The 25,207-nt window shown below is 37.3% G+C and overlaps 1 protein-coding gene across 1 annotated transcript in view; it reads right to left on the reverse strand.

Annotated features, from left to right (window-relative positions):
• The window catches only part of LOC125180597 (adhesion G-protein coupled receptor V1), a 248,473-nt gene that overhangs the window by 81,418 nt on the left and 141,848 nt on the right, over positions 1-25,207 (reverse strand). Inside the window, 15 exon segments of the mRNA XM_066985287.1 lie at positions 1,949-2,042; positions 3,685-3,848; positions 5,405-5,584; positions 6,578-6,677; positions 6,936-7,066; positions 11,305-11,514; positions 12,940-13,754; positions 14,498-14,679; positions 14,874-15,118; positions 16,317-16,532; positions 17,510-17,725; positions 18,672-19,281; positions 21,669-21,808; positions 23,132-23,212; positions 24,830-24,959. Of these exon segments, the coding sequence (XP_066841388.1) occupies positions 1,949-2,042; positions 3,685-3,848; positions 5,405-5,584; positions 6,578-6,677; positions 6,936-7,066; positions 11,305-11,514; positions 12,940-13,754; positions 14,498-14,679; positions 14,874-15,118; positions 16,317-16,532; positions 17,510-17,725; positions 18,672-19,281; positions 21,669-21,808; positions 23,132-23,212; positions 24,830-24,959 (3,514 nt within the window).

Consider the following 25,207-nt stretch of genomic DNA (forward strand, 5'->3'; position numbering starts at 1 on the left):
TCACAGAAGCATTTATTCAATCGGTACTAATATTACAGTGTCTTTACAAAAAATGTGTAGGAGAAAATGGGAGTGGGCAAGATAACTGGAAAGAGTCCTTACTACTAGAAGTGCAATAATGCGTCTTGAATTAGCACTGTAATATTTAATAATGCATAAAAAAAAAAAAGACTAAGGAAAATGTAGAAAGTTAAACAGCACATAAAACATTAGAAAATAATAAAGTCTAGATTTGCGATGGAATCTTAATTTGTCTTCACTATAAGTGTTTATTACAATGACATTCAATATTTTGCATTTGCCATTCTGAGTATGAGAAAGACAATGAGGAAGAATAATAAATGATTCAGCATTTCATCTTCTATTTGTGCTTCAGTGCCTCATCATACATTCTAATGGCACACCTCAGATTTCACTACAAATACACAACTATTAATTTATTTGTGGGGTGTTCACATACTGTAATATTCTACTGCTCCATAAAGACATACAGGTATTTACAATTAGCCTGAAATCGTAATTGAATACACTGCAGTGTGAAAAACACCAAATAATAGGTTAATGTCAGAAAAGTCTACTAACTTCAGAGACCAGAACTTTACAGTCAAAACTTAATACTTCTCAGAAAATAGGTTGTTGTTTTTCAGACAACCGCACCACACAACTACCTTAACTTACTTGTTTACTTTTTATAAACTTCAACTTACTTTCTAAAACCAAATTGACTTCACCGAGTCTGCCATAAGTATATTATGTTTAGATCCATATACATTTTTCCATCAATTCAGATAAAACTGAACAAAAGTAGAAGATTATTGCCATGAATCTAAGCCTGTCACTATGAGGTAGAGATGACGATGAGCAATAGCTCTACACAGACAACAGAAGTGTTACTGAGGTTTACAAATCCTGAGGGAGTAATGGCAATCAGAGACATTTCTGCTTCACTCCTGCATTTTCTCATGTCACCCTGAAGTCAGATCTGTTCACCCAGGATCTGTAAGAGTTTGCTCACAGACACACACGCGGACACACGTATTTGAGTCAGGCTATTTCTTCTACCAGAAGAATTCACTGACATGTTATGTGAACACATTTTTTCCTTATGACTTAAAACTATTATTTTCTCATTGTAAGTAAAGCTGACCCAATGCAGTGTCACATCAGTGTTAAATGGTCATGGTTCAAGGAGACAGCCAAAGAGAAAGTGAGACTATACAACACTGTTTAGTTTGGATGAATCTTTCATTCTTATATGCTACTCCTTTCATATTTTAGACTCAACTATTCACAAATCAGCAATGAGTCTTGCAAGTTACCTTTCAATCTGTAACGAATTAACTCAGTCACTTCTATAAGCATGCAAAGAAAAGGGAAAAGAGTCAAAGAAGATGTCTGACATTATATAACTAGTCTTTAGTACCACAGGATAATCCAACAGTTCTTAAAGCTAATGACTACTATTCTACTGAATTCTGAAGAAGCAAAATGAGAAGCAGACTAAGCAAATAATAAAGATCATTGCAAGAGTAGGAAAACCATAAAATATGTTTCCTAAAAGTGATAAAAGAATAAAAACAGACTTTTTTAAAAGAGTGAGCAGAGTAGCCACATAAAGTTTTTTTTTTACTTTTTTTTTCCATTTTGTAGTTTGTAAATGAAAATCAGATGAAAAAATCACCAATAAACTTTTCAAATAATTGTCCTTTCCAACTGATAATTACTAACTCCTCTACGAAAATTAATTTAAATTTTCCCAGAGTTTAAAAAGCAAGAGATTAAGTGTAATAATAAATCTATTTCATATTCTATGATGTTTCTTCTAAATAACCATGTCTCATCTCAGCATAGTTGGTAAGTAAGAGGAATAATGGTAATCTCCCAAGGTAATATAATATAAACCATTAAAAAGGAAAAGTAAAAATAATTTGCTATAAGATGTTTTTACCTAGCTTAGGTGGGGATGACGTTGAATGGTTCATGATGAGTTCCACTGAAGTTAAATTAACCAAGAAGAATTCTTGCACCTCTGGTATATCATCCTGCAAAACACAATCCTGCAAAACACGCCTTGCCGAGGCGACCGGCTCCGGGGCAGACGCGTGCTGCAGCGGAGCGCGGGATCGGGACAGGCAGGGCTATTTTTCGGGCACCGAGCCTACGTGAGGGAGCCGCCAGGCACCGGCAGCCCTCGTGAGGGAGGCTGACGAGGCGTAGGCGGGGCCAGCAGCGTCAGCGTCAGCTCCTCCCCCCGGCCGTTCAAAGGCAGCCCTTAGGGAGCGCGAGCGACCAGGAGCGCGGCGACCAGGGCCGGCAAACAGGGAGTGACGCGGGGGGAGTGACGCGGCAGTTAGCGAGGCAGTTGGCAGGCAGGGCGGGCAGGCAGGGCGGAGCGCTCACACCCGCCCATAGGGACAACTCCTCTAACGGCACTCTCCCGTCAGCTGGGCTACAATGGTCTCCACCAGGCACGGTGCCTTCTCTAGGAAGTCAGTGCACACCCAGACCGACTGCCCGCCCAAACATGCGGCAGTTCAGGTCTCCGGATGCGGGGAGTGTCTGAGCCTCTTGCTGCCATCGGCGGGAGGCAGGGAGACTGCTTGCGTGAGGTGCGAGCAGGTGGACGACCTGGTCCGCATGGTGGCGGAGCTTAAGGAGGAGGTGCAGAGGCTGAGGGATATCAGGGAGTGCGAGCGGGAGATAGACTGGTGGAGCGACTCCCTGCAGGACCGGAGGGAGAGGGACCAGGGTGAGACGCCCCAAAGGGGGGTGGACCCCCTGCCCTGTTGCCATCGGGCAGAGGGAGGGGACCTGCGAGTTGAGGAGGAATGGAGACAGGTCCCTGCTCGACCTCGCAGGAGATGCCCTCCCCTTCCGGCGCCGCCTTCCCAGGTGCCCTTGAACAATAGGTTTGAGGCCCTGGAGCTGGAGAGACCGGTGGGTGAGGATGAGGTAGGAAGCCTACCCAGGAGGATGCCTGAGGTGAGGAAGTTGACTCCACGCCTCAGGACTGCCTCCACCAAGAAAGAAAGAAGGGTGATTGTTGTAGGCGACTCCCTCCTCAGGGGAACGGAGGGCCCTATTTGTCGGCCTGACCCCACACATAGGGAAGTATATCATCCTGCAAAACACAAATACAGTACATCCTCTTCTCATTGTCCTTTAAGAAACTTCCACAGAAGTCACCAAAAAGGATCACACAACAAGTCTCTAATATTACTGTGACACTAGAATTCATTTTTCTGTTTTCCTGAAATAATTTTATTGGGTCTGAAACTGATTATCGTGGAAGAATTAAGTAAGACATTATATATCATGAAAAAGATCCTGTGGTGACGCTAAACTATTCTTGCAAATAAATTACTGACCGATTTTAGAGGCATGTATCTCCAGCAATGAAAAAGTATGAGCCTGTAGCCAGCCATGAAGCACACTGTTCTAAATACTACTAGATAGTTGGTAAAGTTTTAATGAGACAACTTTATTACCTTTAGACAGAGGTAGAGCTGCTTTCTGTGACTATTTGATCCCTTGTGATTTTAATATTAAGATTGAAACCATCTTTCTAAATGACAGTGAAATATAACACAGGGCTTCAAATAATGGCTGCAAGCTTTAGTTCCCAAAATATTACCCTTTTGAAATCATACAGAAAAGTACAGAATTAAAGGGTTTAGAGGTTACCTCTAGAATAGTAATATTTATGGCAACTGATGTTTCTCCTTCTTCTAAAATCAGTGAGCCAGAAGCAGGTACATAATCAGCTCCTGGTTCAGCCACAGTCTCTTCTGTCTGATTACTTACAGTGAGCAATCCTGTAACTGTGGCATAAGTAACATTGATAGTACCTGTTTAATTTGTGAGGAGAAAAAAAAAAGAAAAAAAAATTGTTTTTCAGTTCTTATATAATGTTCACTGGAATGGATAAAGACAAGAGATCAAATTCTCATCCACAAAATAAAAAGACTAACTGCAAAACAGAAGGATTAAAAGAGTTATCCAAAGTACATTGGAGCTAGTGTACCTTTGTTACCGTTATCAATATGCCTTCAATTTGACCTTTGCTGACTTGTCTGTCTGCATAGGACTCAAAAATCATTGGGTCCAAATGCATCCAGAAATTTGAAGTTCTGTGGACCATAAATATGAAATTGCTGAAAGACTAACTGGGACATCTCATGTACCATTAATATGAGTTTTTGCAACAAGGACACTTTTTGGGAATGACAGATATCTAAGAAAGGCTCTAAAGACAGTGCTGGGAAACACAGATTAATAAATCTAGATACTTTCCTGGGTAGATTGACAAACTTCAATAGAGAACAAAATTAGGGGACACATGGATAAATATTACCAAGCAGAAAAGTTATACATTATAGTTTTGAGAATAAAGCCACCTCTCGCTAATCTGGTAGGGTAAGTCAAGTGGCAAACATAAGGAGTATGAACCTGAAATAAAATGATAGATGAAATTAAAAGCTGCTCTATATGAAATAAAATGTAAGAGATAAAAGAGTCCTAATTAATAAATAAGTAACGATGCTTATTTTAATTCAGTGAGAGATCTTGCACTTACTATGAACAATTATCTTAAAACATTAGTTTACTGAATAGTGTTCAAAGAGTACACTAGAGTATGGACTGGTATTAAAAAATAAATGGAAAAATAGTGTCATTAAAATGTCTCTAAAACTCTCTGGTGTCTCCAGATCTTGAAAAGCACTGTAAATGTTACTTCATTTCAAAACAAGTATGGCAAAAGAAACAGCCAGATTATCACCGAGGTGTAAATATAGTCCAAAAAGGCAAATAGGAAATTATTATACATGTTTTCTCACAACATAAGTTGCTATTTTCAGGCAACAAACACAAGATTCATTTTTTTTTTTCATGAAGCACACTATTGTATTGTAGAATTGAATACTATATAGTTTAAAGGATGTTAATGGATAAATTGATTCAAAGAGGAATCAGAAATTGTCAGAGGAGACATAAATTGAATTCAATGGTCTGGACACAACTTTTTCCATGTGACATTCCTAAGGTGCTGACTTCCTGAAATTCAGAGAAAAAATATGTGGGATGTGTGTACATGTCACTTTTCTCATGTTTTTTATTTTTTCTGAAGAGACTAATGCTTTGAGACAGACTCATTAGACAAAAATATGGTAACCTTAATAGCCACCTGATTGTTACAGCTTTCAGATCCCTTGCTGTATTAATGAGGATTATGACTCTAGTAATAAGTAATATTTAGTTTCCAAGTCTGCAGAAAGAAGCTTAGAAGTTCTGAAAAAAATACCAACTGTAACAAAGATTTTTCCAAACTTTCATTATCATGGCTTTTATTTGCCTAATGATAAGCAAAACAAAACTTCCTTTCTCTTGGAGTTGTTATACAGACCTAGAGATCCAAATTCTCTGTTAATAAAAAGCTGAATTGTTTTGTTTTCTTCTGGGATTAAAACCACCCTGGATGTGGAAGCAAAATTCAAAATTCCATGTGGTTCATCACTAGCTTCTACTGTTAGAACAGCTTCATATCCTTGACTATCCAAAACAGCAGCACCTGTAGAAGAAACTCCTGCAAGAGAATCAGTGGACTGCAGTGAATGAAGTGTTATGCAACTAATATTTTTGTCTTACATTATTGTTAATATTACATTTAAATAACGTTCAGTAGCCATGCAAATACCACGAAACCAAAGCTCACTGAAGTATGTGGATGGTGTGGGACCTACACACATATATATACTTACATTCTATAACAAATAGAAACAGAAATTTTATGCATACCAAGTACAAAGTCACAAAAATGTATTAAAAAATAAGAAAACTTAACAGGCCAGTGCCAAATATCAACTTCCCTATATTTTAAAAGGAAATAAACCATTTTCCCAGGAAGTACCTCCAAAAGCTTAAAACTATATTCCACTTCACAATCATTACATCAATAAACTGATATGTTTTCCAACTATTGCTTTGATGAATAATTTTGCTCATCCCGTTGGGCCACAGTGACTCTCGGAAGTTGATAAGGCACCTCGCAGCAACACAATCCATGTCAAGTTAGTTTGGTGTTTGGACATTAATTTCAGTTTGAAAAAAGGTATTTCAGAACGGATGCAGTTTAAGGCTTCTTTTCTCACTATAATTTTAATGGCAAGAATAAAATATTCTGACCACCTTGAATTCAGGGACAGATCAGTAAGTCTGCAGCTTGACAAGATTGTTTAAAAAGATAAAAATATCTGCATGTTTCATGGCAACTCTATCCATGACATATTAGTAAACTCAGTTTGCATTAAGATTAAGGGAAGAAACAACCATTGAATTAAATAGGCAGAGTTAAATCAGGATTGAAAACCATTTAAGTGTATTTGTGGAGACACGGTGGGATTTCTATATACATACATAAGGACCAAGCCTATTTCAATAAAATGTTAATGAACTTTGCGTACTTTGCACCAGCTGCAGTTTGCTCAGTCCTATACCTCCAAAATGAAATAATAAAATTAAAAATATTATATTATTAAATGGTATTTTTAAGATGTAGCTGGCTATAGTTCTGCATTACCTTCTGTTTTGATGTTGTATAGGATGACTTGGTATTCTTCTTTTTCTTCAGGAATATGGTCATCCAGCAGATCAACATACAATGTTGTATTCAACGTCCCCTATTTGTTTTAAGGGTAAATTGATTAGCCATTATTTTATAAAACACAAGTGATATCATAATGACAAGTATTTTGAACAATTTCTTTAAGAAGAGTTAAGTATCAAGAATTGTAAGCTCCCTCCAGTTTGTAAGTCAAAAAGTGAGAAATTAAATAATCAAACCAAGAAAGAAGGACTGTTGAAAAGGCACACTTTTTCTCAGATCAGTTCTAATCACACTATTTTCCTGTAGCCAACATCACTGTTTATGGACTTACCTCAGGAAAAAAAAGTATTCCAGAATAGTTTGCAAAATTTTGTTTTACATTATGTCCTACTATCTTCCACTCAACAGTAACATTTCCCAGTCCTGGAGGAGTTCTTACGATGTGGAATTGTAATTGTTCTCCTAGGAATAAAGGACAAGATGCAGTGTTTCAGGGTCTCCTCTTCTACATGTTGGTTATAAAAATGAGAGGTCAAAAACATGCATCACACAGTTAAAGTATTTTTCCTGAAAGATATTGCTATTTTTGTCAGTTTGAATTTCACAGTAGTTATATACCACATTCACTTTTAATGCTGAAAAGAAAAACCTAAACTTAAACTCTTCTAGTTTTTTTTTTTTCTGTTTTTAGTTCACACTTGGAAATAATTATGAACATATGAGGGAACTTGGTATAGATGAATAACTTAGAAAGGGAATGTTCATGAAAACATGCGCAAACATTAGAGCAATACAAGTCTGTAAACTGTACAAAACAGTAACTACTGTATGTACCAACAATAATAGTAGTTTTCTACAACAGTTCCCTGGAAAGAATACACATTATCTGAACATTTGCACTGTCTTGTGACTTTATTCAATGCATGCAGAAAAAAATGCTTATAATTATCTGTAAGTTCCGTTTATGTGAGTTCGAACTTACAAATATGGTCACTGTTAGAAAACAAAACATTCAGAAAATGTTAATAATTTCTTATAATCTCAGAGGTAATCAGTATTGCTGGACAATGTGCATATAAAGGAAGCAAATACTATGGTATTTTGCACATTTATAACATTTAACCCCAAAGGCACTTTAATTAAAAAGAGTAGACCTCTTAGTAGGCTTTGTAAAATGTGGAAATTGTTTTATATTCACAAGTTTTTCACAAAATTTCCATTAAATATTTTAAATGTGGACATGTGAAATTAGCATGTTATATCAACATGGAATAGATCAGTAGGCAATATTTTGCAAAACATTCACAATAGAGGACAGATGGTTATTTATAATAGGTAGGTACATGGCATTCATATTTCATATGCATTTTTCAGGTCCACAGAATTTAAGTTCAACAGCACATTTTGTCCTGCATTGGCTTTCAGAGACATGAAATATGCAGAAATCTACAATTCTGAGATTTTTGAAAACAATACATGAGATTTCTTTTGCTTATTGAAGAATTAACAAAACATAAGATAATGTTATAATAACATTATGCTGCCCAACTAGTCCCTTTGATTATGCAATTTAGAGAGCAGCAACTTAGGATGCTGTCTTGCTATTCTACTGTATTACCTTACAGAATTGTACAGCATTGTACAGCTAAAACTGGCAAGAAAAATCTGAAAATTTTCTAGTTACATTTATTTTTTGTAAGGAAGAGTCAGAGATATGCATGTATATTGGCTACCAATGAAAGAGAAAGGAATTCTTAACTTCAAGAGCCCTTAATATACTTAAATAAAATTTAATATTGTAAAGAAGTAATACAAAAACTGTATACACCCATTTTCAAATACATAAATGTGCTATTCAGCCCCAACATTTCAAACTTCAGTTAAGTCTCAGAGATGTCAACATTGATGTCGACATTGATGTCGACATCTTTGGCTTAAGTTGGTCCATGTTGCTTCTAAGAAAATTAAGGAATTCAAAATTTATTGATATCACAAGGATTCCACTTCTACAGTCAAATATCTGGATGGTAGACTCCCAATTTACAGGTTCCTCTGAGGCTAAATCATTACAGTGTTTAACACTGCACTGCAATCCACTATGTTCTATTTGAGAATTTTGCATATCCATTACAAAGAAATAAAGATTTAAAAGAAAAGTGGTTTCAATGGTTTAGTACCATTGGGAAAACACACACACACACAAATAAGGCAAAGCTTATTTCAATATATCTCTATAAGTTATAATGAATTTTCATTGAAGACTGGGAAAAATGCTTTATGATATAGAAAGCTGTTCCACTATAATCCAAACACTGAGAAGAAACTTGAAGTCATTATTACAGATTCCAAGTAGTTATTTACTGATCCATGTTTCCTACCAGCTTTACCAAGATTTTTTTGGTATTCCTATCCAGAAGAAATGCTAATATGAACACTAATTGATTTCTGAAGATTGAAAGTGTTATTAGGCTAAATTCAATATTTTTTTTAATATTTAATCCTTATCCATACTTTTACATTTCTACATTGTGACTTAATAAGTGATGCATCTCTTACATAGAGAAACAAAGAGGTGGGTATTTATCGCTGTGAAGAAGGGAGCATCAGCCGCTCTCCTCTTCCTCATTACTTTAAGCTACTGCAGTGCATTTTCTTGTAATACAGTTACACAACTGTCGCAGACCCCTGTCCAATAAAAAAATACTACACTTATCCTCAATAAGGTAAAAAATAACATGCACATTGTGAAAACAAAATGTATTCACTTAACAGAAAATTTTCAATAACACAATAACTGTAAAAGTAATGATATTTGGATTTATGTCTGGTAAATTTTGCTTTCGAATGAAAAAAATATTTTGACAAACTAAAATAATCTAAATGCCTTAGCTCTTTTGCTCTTCCTCTATTTCTCCCTTTTTCTCTCTCTTTTTTTTTTAATCAAAGACACTTAGTTCACTTGTTTTGTTTCTGGCTGGAAGGCAATGAACTATTTCTTTTCACAACCTGGAAAAATAATATAATAATAACTATATATAATAATAGAACTATAGCCAAGTACTTCAGTTTCAAGCAGCCAGCATTTGGTAGCATGCTATGAATAACATTTAACCAGTTGAAAGTATTCAGGGACTTTGGGACTGAGACAGTTTGTATTAATTCCTTGTGCTCATTAACAGCTCTTCTTAGCTAATCATATCACATCTGGCTTGGCACAGAATTAACACAAACCATACCTAGATAAAAAACCAAAGGTTATGATGCCCTTTCATGTTGGGAAAACAAAACAAAAAACCTTTGGTTGAGAAAGCCATTTTTCTTCAAACAGAAAATGTAGTGCACACATTAGGGGACAAGTTCCTGTTTTGTGAACTTTCCCTGCCCATCAGTTCAAACATCAGAGAAACGTGATACTGCAATACACTGAGATTCCATCAAAGGCCACCTAAAGCAATCACCACCAGTACTATTATCATCCTATGCAAAACTGCATCAAACTGTAGATGAAACATGCCGTGTATTCTTTAAAACAATAGTAGAAATGTTTAGTACATACCAAATTATTATTGTTCTTTCTCAAATGTTTGCTTTCTCTTATAATTGCTACTTCCCAAATCATCTGCCATAAAAAAACATCAGGTTCATGGGACAGACAAAGGGAAGATGTTACCCTAGTGTTTCTGCAGGAATGTTTTCTAGAATATTTTAAATTCTTTGTAAGTCGCTGATAGATCTGATTTGCTTATGACTATTAGGTGTGTGTATGTTGGCAGTCATGAAGTGGGCTGGCAGGAGCCTCGTGCAGGCCAACAAAGAGAAGGGCAGAGTCCTGCCCCTGGCGGGGAGCAGCCCCAGGCACCAGGGCGTGCACCCTGATGGAGAGCAGCTTGACAGAAAGGGCTTGGGGTCCTGCTGGACACTGCACTGGGCAGGAGCCAGCAACATGCCTTGTTACTAAGAAGGCTGATGGCATTCTGGGCTGAATTAGGCCAAGTATCCCTAGCAGGCTGAGAGAGCTATCCTTCCCCTCTACTCTGCACTGGTGAGGCTGCACCTGGAGCACTGGGTCCAGCTCTGGGCTCCCCAGTGCAAGACAGACCTAAACGTACTGGGAAGACTCCAACAGAGGGACACCGAGGTGATCAAGGGAAGGGAAGAGAGGCTGTGAGAGCTGAGACTGCTCAGCCTGGAGAAGGGGAGGCTCAGGGGGATCTCATCAGTGTCCTTCAATACCTGAAGGGAGGGTGGAACAGGACAGAGCCAGGCTCGTGTCAGTGGTGCCCAGGGACAGGACAAGAGGCAGCGGGCACAAACTGGAGCACAAGAGGTTCCCTCTGAATATCAGACAGCACTTTTGTGCTGTGTGGGAGCACTGGCACAGGTTGCCCAGAGAGATTGTGGGGTCTCCCTCCTTGGAGATACTCAAAAGCCTGGACATGGTCCTGAGCAACCTGCTCTAGGTGGCCCTGCTTGAGGGGGAAAGGACCAGATGACCTCCAGAGGCCCCTTCCAACCTTAAGCATTCTGTGATTCTATGAATGCTTGCAAGAGTTCAAAGTACATGTCAGGTATGTGGATATTCACTTCTTGCTGGTGTTCTCTGAACAGTGAAACACAATCATTGTGAGTCATTATCAACTGAAAGCACAAAGATGGAAACTGGCATTAAAATTTGAGCGTGGTCAACACAAAGAACACACCTTCACAACCAATAACAGATCTTGAGGCTGTATGGAAGCTTATAATTCCTGCCACATTGTCACTTGCCAGAATAATCACTGTGACAGTGTCAAAACTGGGCAAAATTCGACTCCCTCCTTCAGTATGGACCAGGCTGATTTCAATACTTTCATCATCCTCTGGCTCTGGATCATCTATAATGGGCAGCGTGACCATCTTCTTTGTTTCACCTACAAGGAGAAGAACGTATACAACCGTGTGTCCACTTGGAAACCACCTTGTAAAAAGACTCAATCATCTCATTTTGAAAATAATTAAATACATAAAATATATTAAAATTGCATGAAACAAACTTATTTACCTTTCTGGAAGTCAGTGAATGTCATTATGAAATTTTATCTAATTACTATTGATCAGTCACATTAAGCCAATAAAACGATCACATCATTAAATATACTATGTAGAAATTAATTATATAGGAATTATTTCGGAGTGCCTAGAATTCTTTATTTTCATTACAAATTCTATGACTTTAAAATTTAACTTAGAAAAGGGGAATATCATTCTTGAAAAAAAAATAAATTGCCAGGTGCTAAGCTCTCCGATGAACCATTTACACAAGGGTGTACATTCAATATGAGTACATTTACTGAGCCAGGGAATGCATTGAAATGGGATGACATTTTGTTAGTTCCTTGCCTTTGGGACTATCAAAGAATAATAATGTAAGCAGCAAACACCGTTAATCTCTAGTCGCTATATATCCATTAAAATTTACAACACAATCCTGTTGTTCAGTGCGTGTGCATAACCCAGCTGTGTTTTATGATCATTAGAATATCAATTTACAGAATACATATGTATTTCCTGCTAGATTGTCTTTCAAAATACTTCAAAATCAGTTTTTACTAAACTTGTAACTGGTAATGTAATTACATGTCAGCCTCACAATCATTGCCAGCAGCCATGCCTTACTATTCAGATGATTTATCAAGCTAGCACACTAGAATCTTTACTACGCACCTGGAAATTGCTTTCAAAATATCAGTTCGATTAACTCAGACTTTGAAAAAATAAAATACAGCATAAAATACAGCATGCTGCATGGTACTTAAGTAATGTCTGAGAGGGACTTGTTTGTCCTGTTTGCAATTCTTTTAAATATGTTCTGTTATGTTACGTTTAAATATGTTTTGTTATGTTACAATATGATCTCAGAATTTAAAGAGATGTCATGAAAAATTAGTACTGTAGTGACCGAGGGCTAACAAAAGACCACTTAGGCCTGATTCTCATTTCCATTATCCTTGCTGTAACAACTATCTTCGACTTTATTAATCCTTACTTATGTGGTAAAGGAAATCTTTATAGTGCAATATTTATACTGCAATATTTCTTTAATAAAAACCCTTAGGTATTTATTGTGCTTAGATATTTCATTGTGCTTTGCTACCACTGTGTGTGTTCTGCAAGATAATGCTACATGCTAATGAACAACCATACTCTTTTGCACGTGTATCCTTAGCATTCAGGAAAATTTAGCCTAAGAAGAAGATATCAGTTGTCAAAACATCCACAGTATCGTGTACTTGTCACGTTCTTTTTTCTTTTTCTTAGTTTTACAAAACAGAAGCCAAAACGAGAGCTTGTCTCACCTTCAGCAAACACCAGAGTCTCACCGACACCTATAAAATCCAAGTTTGGAGTAGCAGTCCCACCAATGACACGCCATTCCACTGTCACTTGTCCCAGGCTGCCTTCTGTTCTGTGTATCATTAGCTGCACGTTGGTCTGAGGACGTTCCTCTACTTCAACATACAGACCTTTCTCTGTTGCATTGGGACTTACACTGTAGATCTTAAACACTCCAAATGCGTCTCCATTCATCATTATGATAACTGTGGAGGTATTTGGCTGTCCTATGGTTGGTTGGTTTTTTGAGCTGGCTGAGACGTTCATCAGTTCTGCTTTCAAAAGGGTTATAGTGAATCTCTCATCCAGTTCTGGCAGGCTGTCAGGCAGTATGGTAACTGTTAGATTTGCAAACTCTTCCCCTTCCTGCATTATGGCCCACTGTCTTGTAACAGGTTCATAATCACTGCCAGCGATGGCTTGTGTGCTGAAGAGGGCGAATGCACTGGTAACGTTTTTCTTGTAGGTCCGGAACCCTGAAGTGTTGTTAGTTAATGGGCTGATATCTGACGTCAGCCAAAGGCAGAGAGGAATCCCTGAGGCACTGGAAAATGTAAAGGCTGAACATGCTTGTTCTTTTAGGCACTGAGCTGCACAGGAATACACAGGGTCACTTGCTGCTGACACATTCACTCTGGTCTTGGATGGTTTGTCAGGAATTCCTTGTACAGGAGGCTCGTAGTAGGCCAGGATATCCTGACCTTGCTCCACAGCAAGAGCTACAACGTCAGTCTCAGAAGTGCTGTAGAAAATCTGCAGCTGACCAAATCTTCCCTCACTAAAAGACATTATAATAAAATAAAGTTCTGTTAGTTGACAAAGGATGTCTAATATTCTACATGTTTCTGGGTTAATAATAGAAGTGAACAAAATCAACTGACCCTTTCTGAATTGCTGAAAAATTCCAAATAACACATCAAAATGCATTCCCTTTGAAACTAGTACCAGAATAACTGAGTTATCTTATTTTTTTGTGGATAGCAAGTTTGATTATTTATAGCTTAGGTAGTAGTCTGTTAAGAATGCATATTTGTAAACATTTGGTTCTAGGAGTTAACTTAGTCTTCTTCAGGACTTGGCAGCTCTCCTTACTTGCAAGGAAGAAAAAGCCGGTGACACCCAGACTTATCATCCTTCCTCTAGGATCACATGCATAAAACCTGTTTTCCTTCTCTTATTTTCATCCTGTAAGGGCTGGCCATTTTGTCCTCCTGTTCAAATCACAGGAACAGGCTACCATGCAGGTTTAAATGATTTGATGATTAAACGGACAAAATGAATAGTACACTGTGTACGCTGAGTTTACATTGTGCATTTCAATGTATACTACGTTTAAGTAATTTATGTAATACACAGACATCTACTTCAAAAACAATGTGTTTGAAATGAAAATACATTGAGATGGCAGATCAAAGAATTGATGCACATATTTTTATGAGAGGAGCATGAAATTTGACATTATAGTGAAAACAAAAGTGAAGAATAAATAGTAATTACAAATAAAGCAAACATTATACAAACCTTCGCCTGACTGTTATGTTTGCCAGCAAATTTCTTTCTAGTGGCTCCTGAACTCGATATAAGGATTGATGAAAGAAAACTGTGCCATAAGGATTATCATTGGCAGGTATTATAATACTTGCCACGCCATCTAACCCAATAGCACCACCATTGGAGGCCTGAGTTAATTCTACACGGACAATCTCAAAGAGAAGAAAAGAAAAAGAAGTAATGCAGCTAGACAATTTGTGGTTTTTCTAACAATAATTACAAGCAAAGTATAACATGAAATTATAGCACCTTCCTGCCGGAACATTTCTTGTTTTCCATCATACATATTTCTAGAACAAGTCAAAATTAATACCATCTTCAAGGAAGATGTAAGTGCTTGACTTACTTCTTCTATTTCTGGAACATCATCAGCCAGGATTTCCAATAGTAGCATCTGAAAGGCTTCCCCAGGGGCAAAAGTAATATTGCCTGAGGCAACCTGCAAGTCCTCATCAGCAGGGTGTCCACCAATGGTAGCAACCCACTCAACAGTAACGTTACCAAGTGTCCCAGCATTGCGGATTACTGGCAGATTTATGGGTACTGATCCAGATTCAGGCTCCTCCACAGTAAATTCGGTCATCTGGAACACTGAAGTGCAGCACAAAGAGGTGTATTTCATTAACAGTAATATTTAAAATAAAAACACCATCCTAGTTACTGAATTATATATTTTATTTCACTTGATTGCATTCATTTGCACAATTAAAAAAATGTTAATCAGGTTTAAACTTCAAATTGAACTTTCAGTATCATTTTATCTGCAAATAAAATTGGCATGAAAATTCAGCCCCCACCCAAGAGTTTATTCCAACGTATCCATTGTTCAAGGCTAGCCATGATCTAAGTTTTTAGAAGACGGTCAGAAGGTAATTTTTCCCAGTGAGGAAAATTTTTATCATTTTTTATGTCACGTATGGAAAAAATGTGTCAACATATTCCATCTAAATTGTTTCAAATATAAGTCTTTCTTGTATAAAATCTTTAGTTGTTAAGAATGAAGTTAATGAATTATCCATGTGGAATTATTTACTTTTGTCAATTTCCTTTACATTTTGCTGATAAAATGGAATAACTGAAATAAAGTAGGGTACTAAAGGGAGAAAGAGTAAGTCAAATAAAATGGCTGGAAAACATACACCAGAAATACTGAAATAGAAAAAATAAATAGAAAAGATAAATTTCTAAAATGTCATTAAATTTTTGAAATTACCATTTTTTTCTCAAAACCTGTGTAATGAAACTATTTTTGGAAAGTGTCCACAATCCATTTTACTGATAATGATAGAAAGAAGAAAAACTACAATAACTAACAACCAGAACATACAAGAATGCAATTTAAGTCATATTTGTACTTTCCAATTTCCCCAGATATTTAAACCTGCTTTGCCTGATTATTTTGTAAAACAATGACACTGCACTATCTAAACAGGTTTTGGCATGTAAACTTAAGCTTCAAGCTATTGCAGAAATGCAACATTTAGAATAGATAAAAAAATACAAATTAAATTAAAATCCATCCCCATTAGGAGACTCCAAAATCCACCTTCGTCTCACAAAATCTTGATATATAAGTTGACTGAATGCTTCAATTTCGCTATATAAGGGCACCATTTGCCCTTACTTACACGTTTTAATTTAGTTTATCTTATTTTGTCCTTTACTGTGTTCATCCAGACTTCCCTTTTTGTATTCTGAAAATTTTTATTCCATTGCCCAGTAATAACTCACCCACAAATCAGCAGATTGCTACTGGACAAGAGAAAATATGCAAATAAGACTCATTTACCAAAGGATCCAAACGGGTCATCAGAAGCCTCAATGGTTATGACTGCCCTCGTCAAAGATCCAAGCAAGGCTCCTCCTGTCGTTTGATTCAGCAGCTGAACATAAAAGGACTCCTCAACTTCAGGATTGATATCATTAATTATATAAATTGGCACAGCTTTACTTGTTTCTCCTTCTAGTAAGACAACATCTGATGAGGCTACACTGTAGTCCTCACCTAGATTTGTACATGAAAAAATAACAAAACAATCAAAACACAGAAGAATATTAAGGCATTCTGGTTCATTATGAAACATCACTAATGTTTATCAGCACTAATATTTATCTGTTCTTTTTGCATTCCCTTGTGTTCATATGTTGGTGTGCTTTTTTGTGTTTTTTTTTTCTTTATCTTCATACCCAGAAAATACAATTGTTTATTTCCTAGTGCCTTTTAGATATCTGGATGGATGAAAATAAATCTCATCTTGGCCAAAACAGAGTTTACACTGTCAGTCCAAGAAGCAATTACAAAAGGTCCATTATTATCTTCCATTGAGAAGATCACACAACTGTGACATTTCTATATTTGATTTCTGATAGTTGTCTGGCTTTCCAAGAGATAAAATGAAACAGAAGTACCTTTTTCAAAGGAGATTTTACTAAAGGACATAAGGTCACTCCTTCCCTCGTGGAGCTTTTCAGGGATCACCTGAGAGCTTTACCTTTCATTTGCAAAGTAAAAGTCTTCTTGAATTGTGCTTAACATTTGTCTGTTTCACAGAGGAGTCACCAGCTCTCAATTTCCCTCCAAGAAACTCAAATAAGCCATGTATGGTAGGTTGAAATATGTACAAAGGACTAAGTACTAGCTATATATACTACTACAGGATTTTTTATTTTATTTTATTTTTTTGAGAAAGTGAGTGGCCACCAGGGAAACAAACAGCCAATTCCTTTCCTTAGTTTTCTTGCTAGATTCTTCAGTGATGATATCTCTGAGTTTTTTTAAATTTGATGTAAGGTCTCTTCTATAGGACCTGAATTCCTGTCTCCTAAGTACACTCAGTAAGTATCTCACACTTTGGTATTTTTTCTACTTGTTTTACTAGACTGCATTCAATACACACTTGCTTGCTTTGGTTACTCGAAGCATACAGTATGCTCTTTCTGGTTTAACACAGAATGTGTATTTCTGCTATTTTGATTTCTTACCAGCTGTTGCAGTTATTGGCATAGCTTTGAATTTCACAGAAACATCTGCAAAAATTCCCCCAGTTCTGGTCACGTTAATGATTGGTCCAACATAATTTTCAGCAACTCGCACAGCTGAAGCTGAAAGCTGAAGTGTTCCAAAAGCATCATCATTGGCATTGATAATTACATGAGCTATAGTCTCACCCACTGATCCAAGACGAGGAGAATTTACAACTGAAATATAAAAAAAACCTCTTAGAGCAAGCCTGAAATGCCTCCTATATATGGCTATACTGTTCATATACATACACCTGAGTTTAGTGGATGGCCACTACTAGCTTTCAATAAAATTTTCATTTTAGATTTGGACAAAATATAACTACAAACTGCACAAGCATATTTTTGATGTTTGAATTATATTATGTCAGAAAATCCACATTCTTACTAACTTATTATTCTACCCTGCTGTGGAGCATACAAAACACCAGTTCTTTGAAGAGGTGAGGTACTAGCAAAATTACTTACTTATTTGTCCATAGGACAATAGAATTTTACACTAGCAATGATGAACTATAAGTAACCTTTCAGTTTCCCAGTAGAATTTTTTGTAGTGTTTCCCTTAAAAATCAAGATTAATGTGGGAGAGTCATGGGGGAGAGGGAAGGGAAATTAGGCATGCCAAGAAGCTCTTAAGCATAAATAAGGCTGTAATGACCTGAATTTATCTGATCGGGCAAACATCCTCTACGCTAAAAAGCCAGCATGAAGCTGCAATTCTACACCACTTAATGTTTAAAAGGCTTTTTTCGCTTTCAGTAAGTGCAACTAGCTTATTTCCTATCATTGTGCTTTACAGAAACAACAGGTGAGCAGGTATTAGCACACAAAACCAATACAGTAATACAGTTGGCCTAAAACACCTGGGATAAAGCAGATGCAGAAGGGAGAAAGAAATGTCCACCCCTGACAAAATTTTGTGGTAAAGGAAATATATGCTGACACACAGAATCTTCATACTTAATGTGAGATACTCTGACATATAACTTACAGGATTCTTAACTATACAGAGTTAGGCAGAGGTAAAATTTTACTGTAATTTCAATTGCTGCATTTTATCCTATTAAATATAAATATTAGCCTACATATTTAAGCTTTTGGTTTACATATGAAAGACACTTACTTGGCCGATCCTGTACTTTGTCGATCAAAACAGTATTGTTTAGCTCCACAAAAACAGATTCTGACCTCTCAGGATCATAATCATCCAAAATAGGCAAAGATATTGTGGCTTCGCTTTCATTGGCTGCGAAGATCACATAACCAGTAATGGGTATATAATCTTCTCCTTGTATTGCTCTAACAACATCAGGTGGAAGAAAGGGTGACTTTTCATCATCACCTAAAGTTCTGTATGTAACCACTACTGTACCAAGAAGACCACCAAGCCTTACTATTGTCAGGGAGATATTTTTTGTTTCTTCCTCAACTTTTATTGGTCTGTTTCTCTCAGAAAAGATGAACAGTCCATATGGATCATCATTAGCTAAAACTGTTAATGTTGCATTAGTGTGATTTCCAAGACGACCACTGGACACATTGATGATCAAAACTGAAAACACCTGATCCAGTTCAGGCACGTTGTCAGGAGAAACTTGTATGGTAATATTTGCTCTCACTTGGCCAACATCAAATGTTACATTCCCATATGCAGAGACCAGGTCTTCTGTAAGATCACAGACTATGACCCAATACAGAGTCACCTCAGACAGGGCCCCATGAGTTCTCACAACCTAAGTGGAAAACACAAAGATTTATGTATTTCTTTGTACTATAAGAAAGAAGAACATAAAAGTGTAAAATGGCATACAGCAAAGTCACAGAATCACAGAATATCCTGAGTTACAAAAGATCCACAGGGATTATCAGGTCCAACACCTGACTCCACACAGGACCACCCAAAATCAAATCGCATGTCTGACAGAGTAGTCCAAATGCTTCTTGAACTCTGGCAGCTCAGTGCTGTGACCATGTCCCTGGGGAGCCTGTCCCAGTGCCCGACCACCTCTGGGTGCAGAACCTTTCCCTAACCCCCAGCCTGACCCTCCCCTGTCCCAGCCCCATGCCGTTCCCTCGGGTCCTGTCGCTGTCCCCAGAGAGCAGAGCTCAGCGCCTGCCCCTCCGCTCCCCTCGTGAGGGAGCTGCAGGCCGCCATGAGGCCTGCCCTCGGCCTGCTCTGCTCTGGGCTGAACAAACCCAGGGACCTCAGCCGCTCCTCATACTTCTTGCCCTCTAGACCCTTCACCACCATAGTAGCCCTCCTTTGGATGCTCTCTAATAGTTTATGTCCTTCATATATTGTAGCACACACAGTGCTAGAGGTGAGGCTTCACCAGCACAGAGCAGAGCAGGACAATCCCTTCCCTTGACCATCCAGCATTGCTGTGCCTTATGCTCCAGAACACAGTTGACCATTTTGGCTGCTAAGGCACACTGCTGGTTCATATTTCTCTTGCTGTCAAGCAAAACCCCCAGATCCCTTTCCATGGGGCTGCTCTTCAGCCTCTTGTCCCCAGGCCTGTCCGTACAGCCAGCATTGCCCCTTGCCAGGTGCAGAATCCAGCACTTCCTCGTTTAACTTAATTCCAGTCAACTGTGACCTCTCCAGACTCCAAGACTATTGAAAAATTATTGAGAGAGGTCTTGCAATGACATCAGCCAGCTCTTTCTGTACTTTGGGATTAATCCCACTGGACCCCATAGACTTATATGCATCCAGCTGGAGCGGCAAATCCTGCACAAGTTCAAAGTTGGCTGGGAGTTTATCATCATCACAGTCCTGAAATTCAGAGCTTTGGGTGTCCCCGAGCCCATCATTGGTGTTAAAGACAGAGGCAAAGAAGGCATTAACCTCTGCTTTATTGGCGTACTTATTTGTGAGGTTACCAACCTCAACAAGTAATGGATCAATGTTTTCTCTGCTCCTCCTTTTGCTGTTAGCATACTTTAAAAAAAGCACTTTTTGTTGTCCCCACAGTACTGGCCAGCTTCAACTCTGAGTGAACATCACCTCTGTAGTCCTTGTTCAACTGACCTTGCTTCCAATGCCCACAGATTTTCCTTTTTCGCCTAAATTCTAGAATAAGATCCCTGCTCAGCCAAGCTGGCCTTCTGCCCAGCTTGCTCAACTTCTGACTCTTTGGAATTGCCTGTTCCTGTGCTCTTAAGAGGTGTTACTTAACTAACCAGCACTGATGGACTCCAATACCTTCAAAAGCAGGTTCCAAGGGGACCTCACAAACTAGTTCACTGAGTAGTCTGAAGTCTGCTGTCTCCATAGCTAGGGCTGAACTTTTGCTGGCAGTTTTCCTCCTATTACCAAAGATTTTAAACTCAGCCATCTCATGGTCACTATGGCCAGGACAGCCTCCAATCACCACTTCACCCACAAGACCCTCACTGTTTACAAGCAACAAATCTGGAGGGCACCTTTCTTAGTCAGCTTCCAGAGTAACTGTACCAACAAGTTATTGTTAACGTGCCTCAGGAATTTCCAGTACCTGTTTGTATTGGCTGTATGGTATTCCCAGCTAACATCTGGGAAGTTGAAGTCACCCACAGGGACAAGGGCAGATGACCTAGAGATATCCCTTAGTTCATTATAGAATAATTTGGCAATGTTGTCCTCCTGGCTGGGTGGTCTATAGCAGACTCCCACAACAACTTCATCTTATTGTTATAACTTATTTCCATGTCCCTTAATCCTTACCCGGAGGATCTTAAGCATGTCATTGCCAACTGCAAGCTGCACACAATCCAGCCCCTCCATTATATACAGTGCAAAGTCATTGACATGATGAGTTAAAAATAAACTAATTTTAAAAACAGTGTAATCTTTATCATCTTAGCTTTGCTGTATTTGTTGTGTCATCAGCACTTACTTTAAAATATTCATACCTCAAATGTAAACAAGTAGAAGTAAATTTAAACTTATATAAAACATTTTAGTTTTAAGCTGAAAGATACACTTTAGAAAGTGAAGTATAAAATGTCAAGACAAATGTACATGATAAAGTTAAGTTAAAATGCTGTAGACCTATTATAAAAATATTGCAGAATGCTCTGTAAAATAGACATAAAAGAGGATTGCATAGCAATATGAGACCCAAAACTTTCTAACCTGCAACATAATATTGCTATCTCCATCTTCAGGCTCAGTTCCATTTACCGAGAGTGACTCAGTACTGAACTCAAAGACGCCATGAGCATCATCAGAAGCCTCAATAGTCACAACGATGTGGGATGCAATTCCCAAGCTGGCTGTAAGTGCAAGTGCCAAAATGAGTTATTTTTTTATACCATCTTTTCTTAAAAGCTAAGGAAGTTTGTTACAAAAAGCACACAGAAAAGCATAACTGGAATATTTCTGCTGTTTTGCATTTTGTGGTGTGTTTTTTTTTTGTTTTAAATGTGGAATAATTATCCACATGGATAAGGAACTCACTTTCAATAATGCAGTCCTGGCAGCCCTTCTATGGAACAACACTCCAAAGCAACATATAAAATGCAAATATTTTAAGAGAGGATCAAAAATAAAATTACTTGTCTAATTAAGGAAAATGAACTAGAATTTAGGGTAGGGGAGAGTTACGTGGTAAAACACAGTGTAAGCAGTGCAGACAGGACAAAAGCAGGTACTATTTTAACTGAAGCTGGAACAAAGAAAAAGCTAGTCCAGGAAATTCTACTACTATAATGATCATCTTGTGTGAGATAACTTGCTGCTTAGAAAGAGAAAGAGCCTGGCATTTTAAAAAAAATCTGGAAACACAGAAGAGGAAACAACACTTCCCAGGAAGTTCCAAAAAGTGGTTAAACCACAGACTTACTCTCAGGTTCAAACTGAACTCCTTTGTATTTTCAAATAAAACAGAAAATCAGGCTGTCACTGTGGAATAAATTATTTGATTTCGATAATGGGTGCTAACACAATATTTTCAGGTCTCTAGGGTTTAATTCAAAATCCGCCATCATTAGCGTTTCCCTCATAGTAGGTGCTTTTGTTTTCATCTTATTTCTGCATATTGTATGTTTTTAATTTTCTCAAGATTAAATTATCTTTGTTTTCTGTATGTTGTGACAAAAATAGACTTCAAAAATGAAAAATAATCAAAGCATTCTTTTAGAAAAAAAAGAGCTAACACCACTTTTTATTAAGAGTATTTTTGAGATGCAGAGATCAAAGCATAAAGCAAGTGGCAAAAGAAAGTATCAAAACACACAGTCAGGTAATTTTTAAATTACCTTAAATTTAAAAAGTTTCTCTCCTCTTTGCTCTCCAGAAAATTTTACAAAATTTCCAAACAAAGCTAATTTTTCTAACTACTTCTGGAATAACTACATTGTGTTCTATAAAAATACAGCTTTGAAGATAGAGAAGCTGTTATTTTCTGTATTACGGTTAGTATTGACTGTTGTTGAAATTAAGCCTTTTTTAAAATGGGAAAGAATGTTTTGACAGGACTCTATGATATATCTCAAACCACAAGCAAAATAACACTATGATAAACTGTGTCAGTAGTGTAGTTCATGAGGGATATTACAGTTAGCATAAAGAAATAAAGATTAATCCAAAATGCTTACCATGCTGATGGACAGTTGGAAGGAAGAAATCCATGTTCCCATCACCACTACCACTGCCATCATTTCTAAAGAGCTCAGCAACTTTAAGATGACAGACATACAGATATATACACATATATACATTTATAAATCAGAGCGCAAGCAAAGAGAAATTTAAACTATTCTGGACAACAGGAAAAAAAGAGGGAAGCACTCTAGGAAGGTATCAACTTTGCTTCTGAAAGTGTACAGGAGTTCTAATAAAGACTGAAATATTTACATATGCCACCTCTTACTTAATTTATGACATTGGAAATAGCAATGGGAAGTCAGAATGAAAGAAAACACATACACATAGTTCATCTTTCCTCTCTTTCCCTCTTTGTGTCCCCATTTTGTATTTCCCCTTTCTCACTCCTAACTGAGGCTTGTCATGGAGGAATCTAAATTGAAAAAAAAAAAAAAAAAAAAGGTAGGGGAGACGATAAAGTCCCTCAAGCTCCTTATTCTAATATTTTCTCACAAAGTGAAAATGTTGGGAAAATCTGCAGAAAACTTAACTAATGGGGACTTCATAAGCTTTGTGTTTGTGTTGGAAAGGCCAAAAAGAAGGCTCATTTTAAAAAGGCTATATAGTTACTGGATTACTAAAGTTAGTTGTAAATTTTCTGTCACAACAATTTGAAAGAGAAAAGTTTGACTCCTTTTAACAAAACAACTATTCAACCAAAAAGACAAAATACGTGAAAAGTCTCAAGACTTTACCAAAAGAATCACTGAGACCATGTTGCACCATAGACACATACAATCATAGCAGAGAGCTGGATTAATTCAAGGAAATCTGATACATCCTCCCAGAAGGGACCACACTTGCAATTTCTGAATTGTTTAAAAAAATAACATCAGTTTAAAAAAAAAAAATCAATTTATGGCTGTCAGTGTTTCTAATTACTTTTCCCTCCAACAAGCTTTACAATCTCCGTTAAAATTTTTCTCAAATGGAAAAAAAAATCTGTAAGGTATTCAGGGGTTTATGTGGCAGCACCACTATGCTTTGCCGTCCCTTCAGACTAGCCCTTCAAACCAATAATTCTTTCAAGTGTTTGTCTTGTTCTTACAGACAGTTATCTACGAGCTACCTCTGCAGCTACAGCTCAGCAAACTCCCTATGGCCCTCAACATCCACAGCCTATTACTGCTATAATCCATTTGACCTATGTATTGCAGTTCTTCTGATTTCACTCATGTGGAAGAAAAAACAAAACAAAACAAAACAAAACCAAAACAAACAAACAAAAACACAACACTTTGACTGTTTAGCCTTAAATATTTTATAAATATTCCATATTTTTGAAATGCAACATATTGCTAATATATTTTTGCATTATTTTAGTTCTCATTACCAACCATGAAGTTATACAAAGTGAAAAGCAGCAATTGCCTTTAGATGACCTAACAGATGGCAGTGATACACTTTCCCTAATACATGGTAATAATATACTTGCTATGGGATCTGGTTGTTTCCACCAAGGATTAAGAAAAGAACTGAGGAACAGTTCTTCCCTACGAAAAAAGACAGCTGTATGGGGGTGGGGATGTAGAGGTGCTTTTTGTTTGTTTTCAGAAATAACATAGAAAATAAAGCCAAGAAAGACAAGATTTTTATGAACGAGTAGAGGTCATGAAAATACAACTAAGGGACTGATATATGTGCCTTACCTCCTCCCTCTGGGTTCAACAGCTCCACTTTAAACGTTTTTTCTAATTCAGGAATAGTATTATCAGTGATGTTAACAGTAATGTACTTGTATCTTTCTCCTGGCTGAAATTCCAGTGTACCCACAACAGCCTGCAATATAAGAGCTCTTCATATTTTTGTTCAAGTCTAATGTTTTCATCCATATAAAAAAAAGAAACAGAACCTTCATTTTGTCTTTTTCAAAACATCTACTTTTCCTCACTTAAGCTTTAAAAAAAAATCTGAAAAATCTGTTTTACAAAAGAAAAAAAAAAAGAAGAAGACATCTAAGTTGACATACTGGTGAGCATCTGCATTCATGTACATTTTTCTTATTTTTCTGCACAAATGATCAGTTG

This window comes from Anser cygnoides, chromosome 31, assembly GCF_040182565.1.
Source record: "Anser cygnoides isolate HZ-2024a breed goose chromosome 31, Taihu_goose_T2T_genome, whole genome shotgun sequence".
NCBI lineage: Eukaryota > Metazoa > Chordata > Aves > Anseriformes > Anatidae > Anser > Anser cygnoides.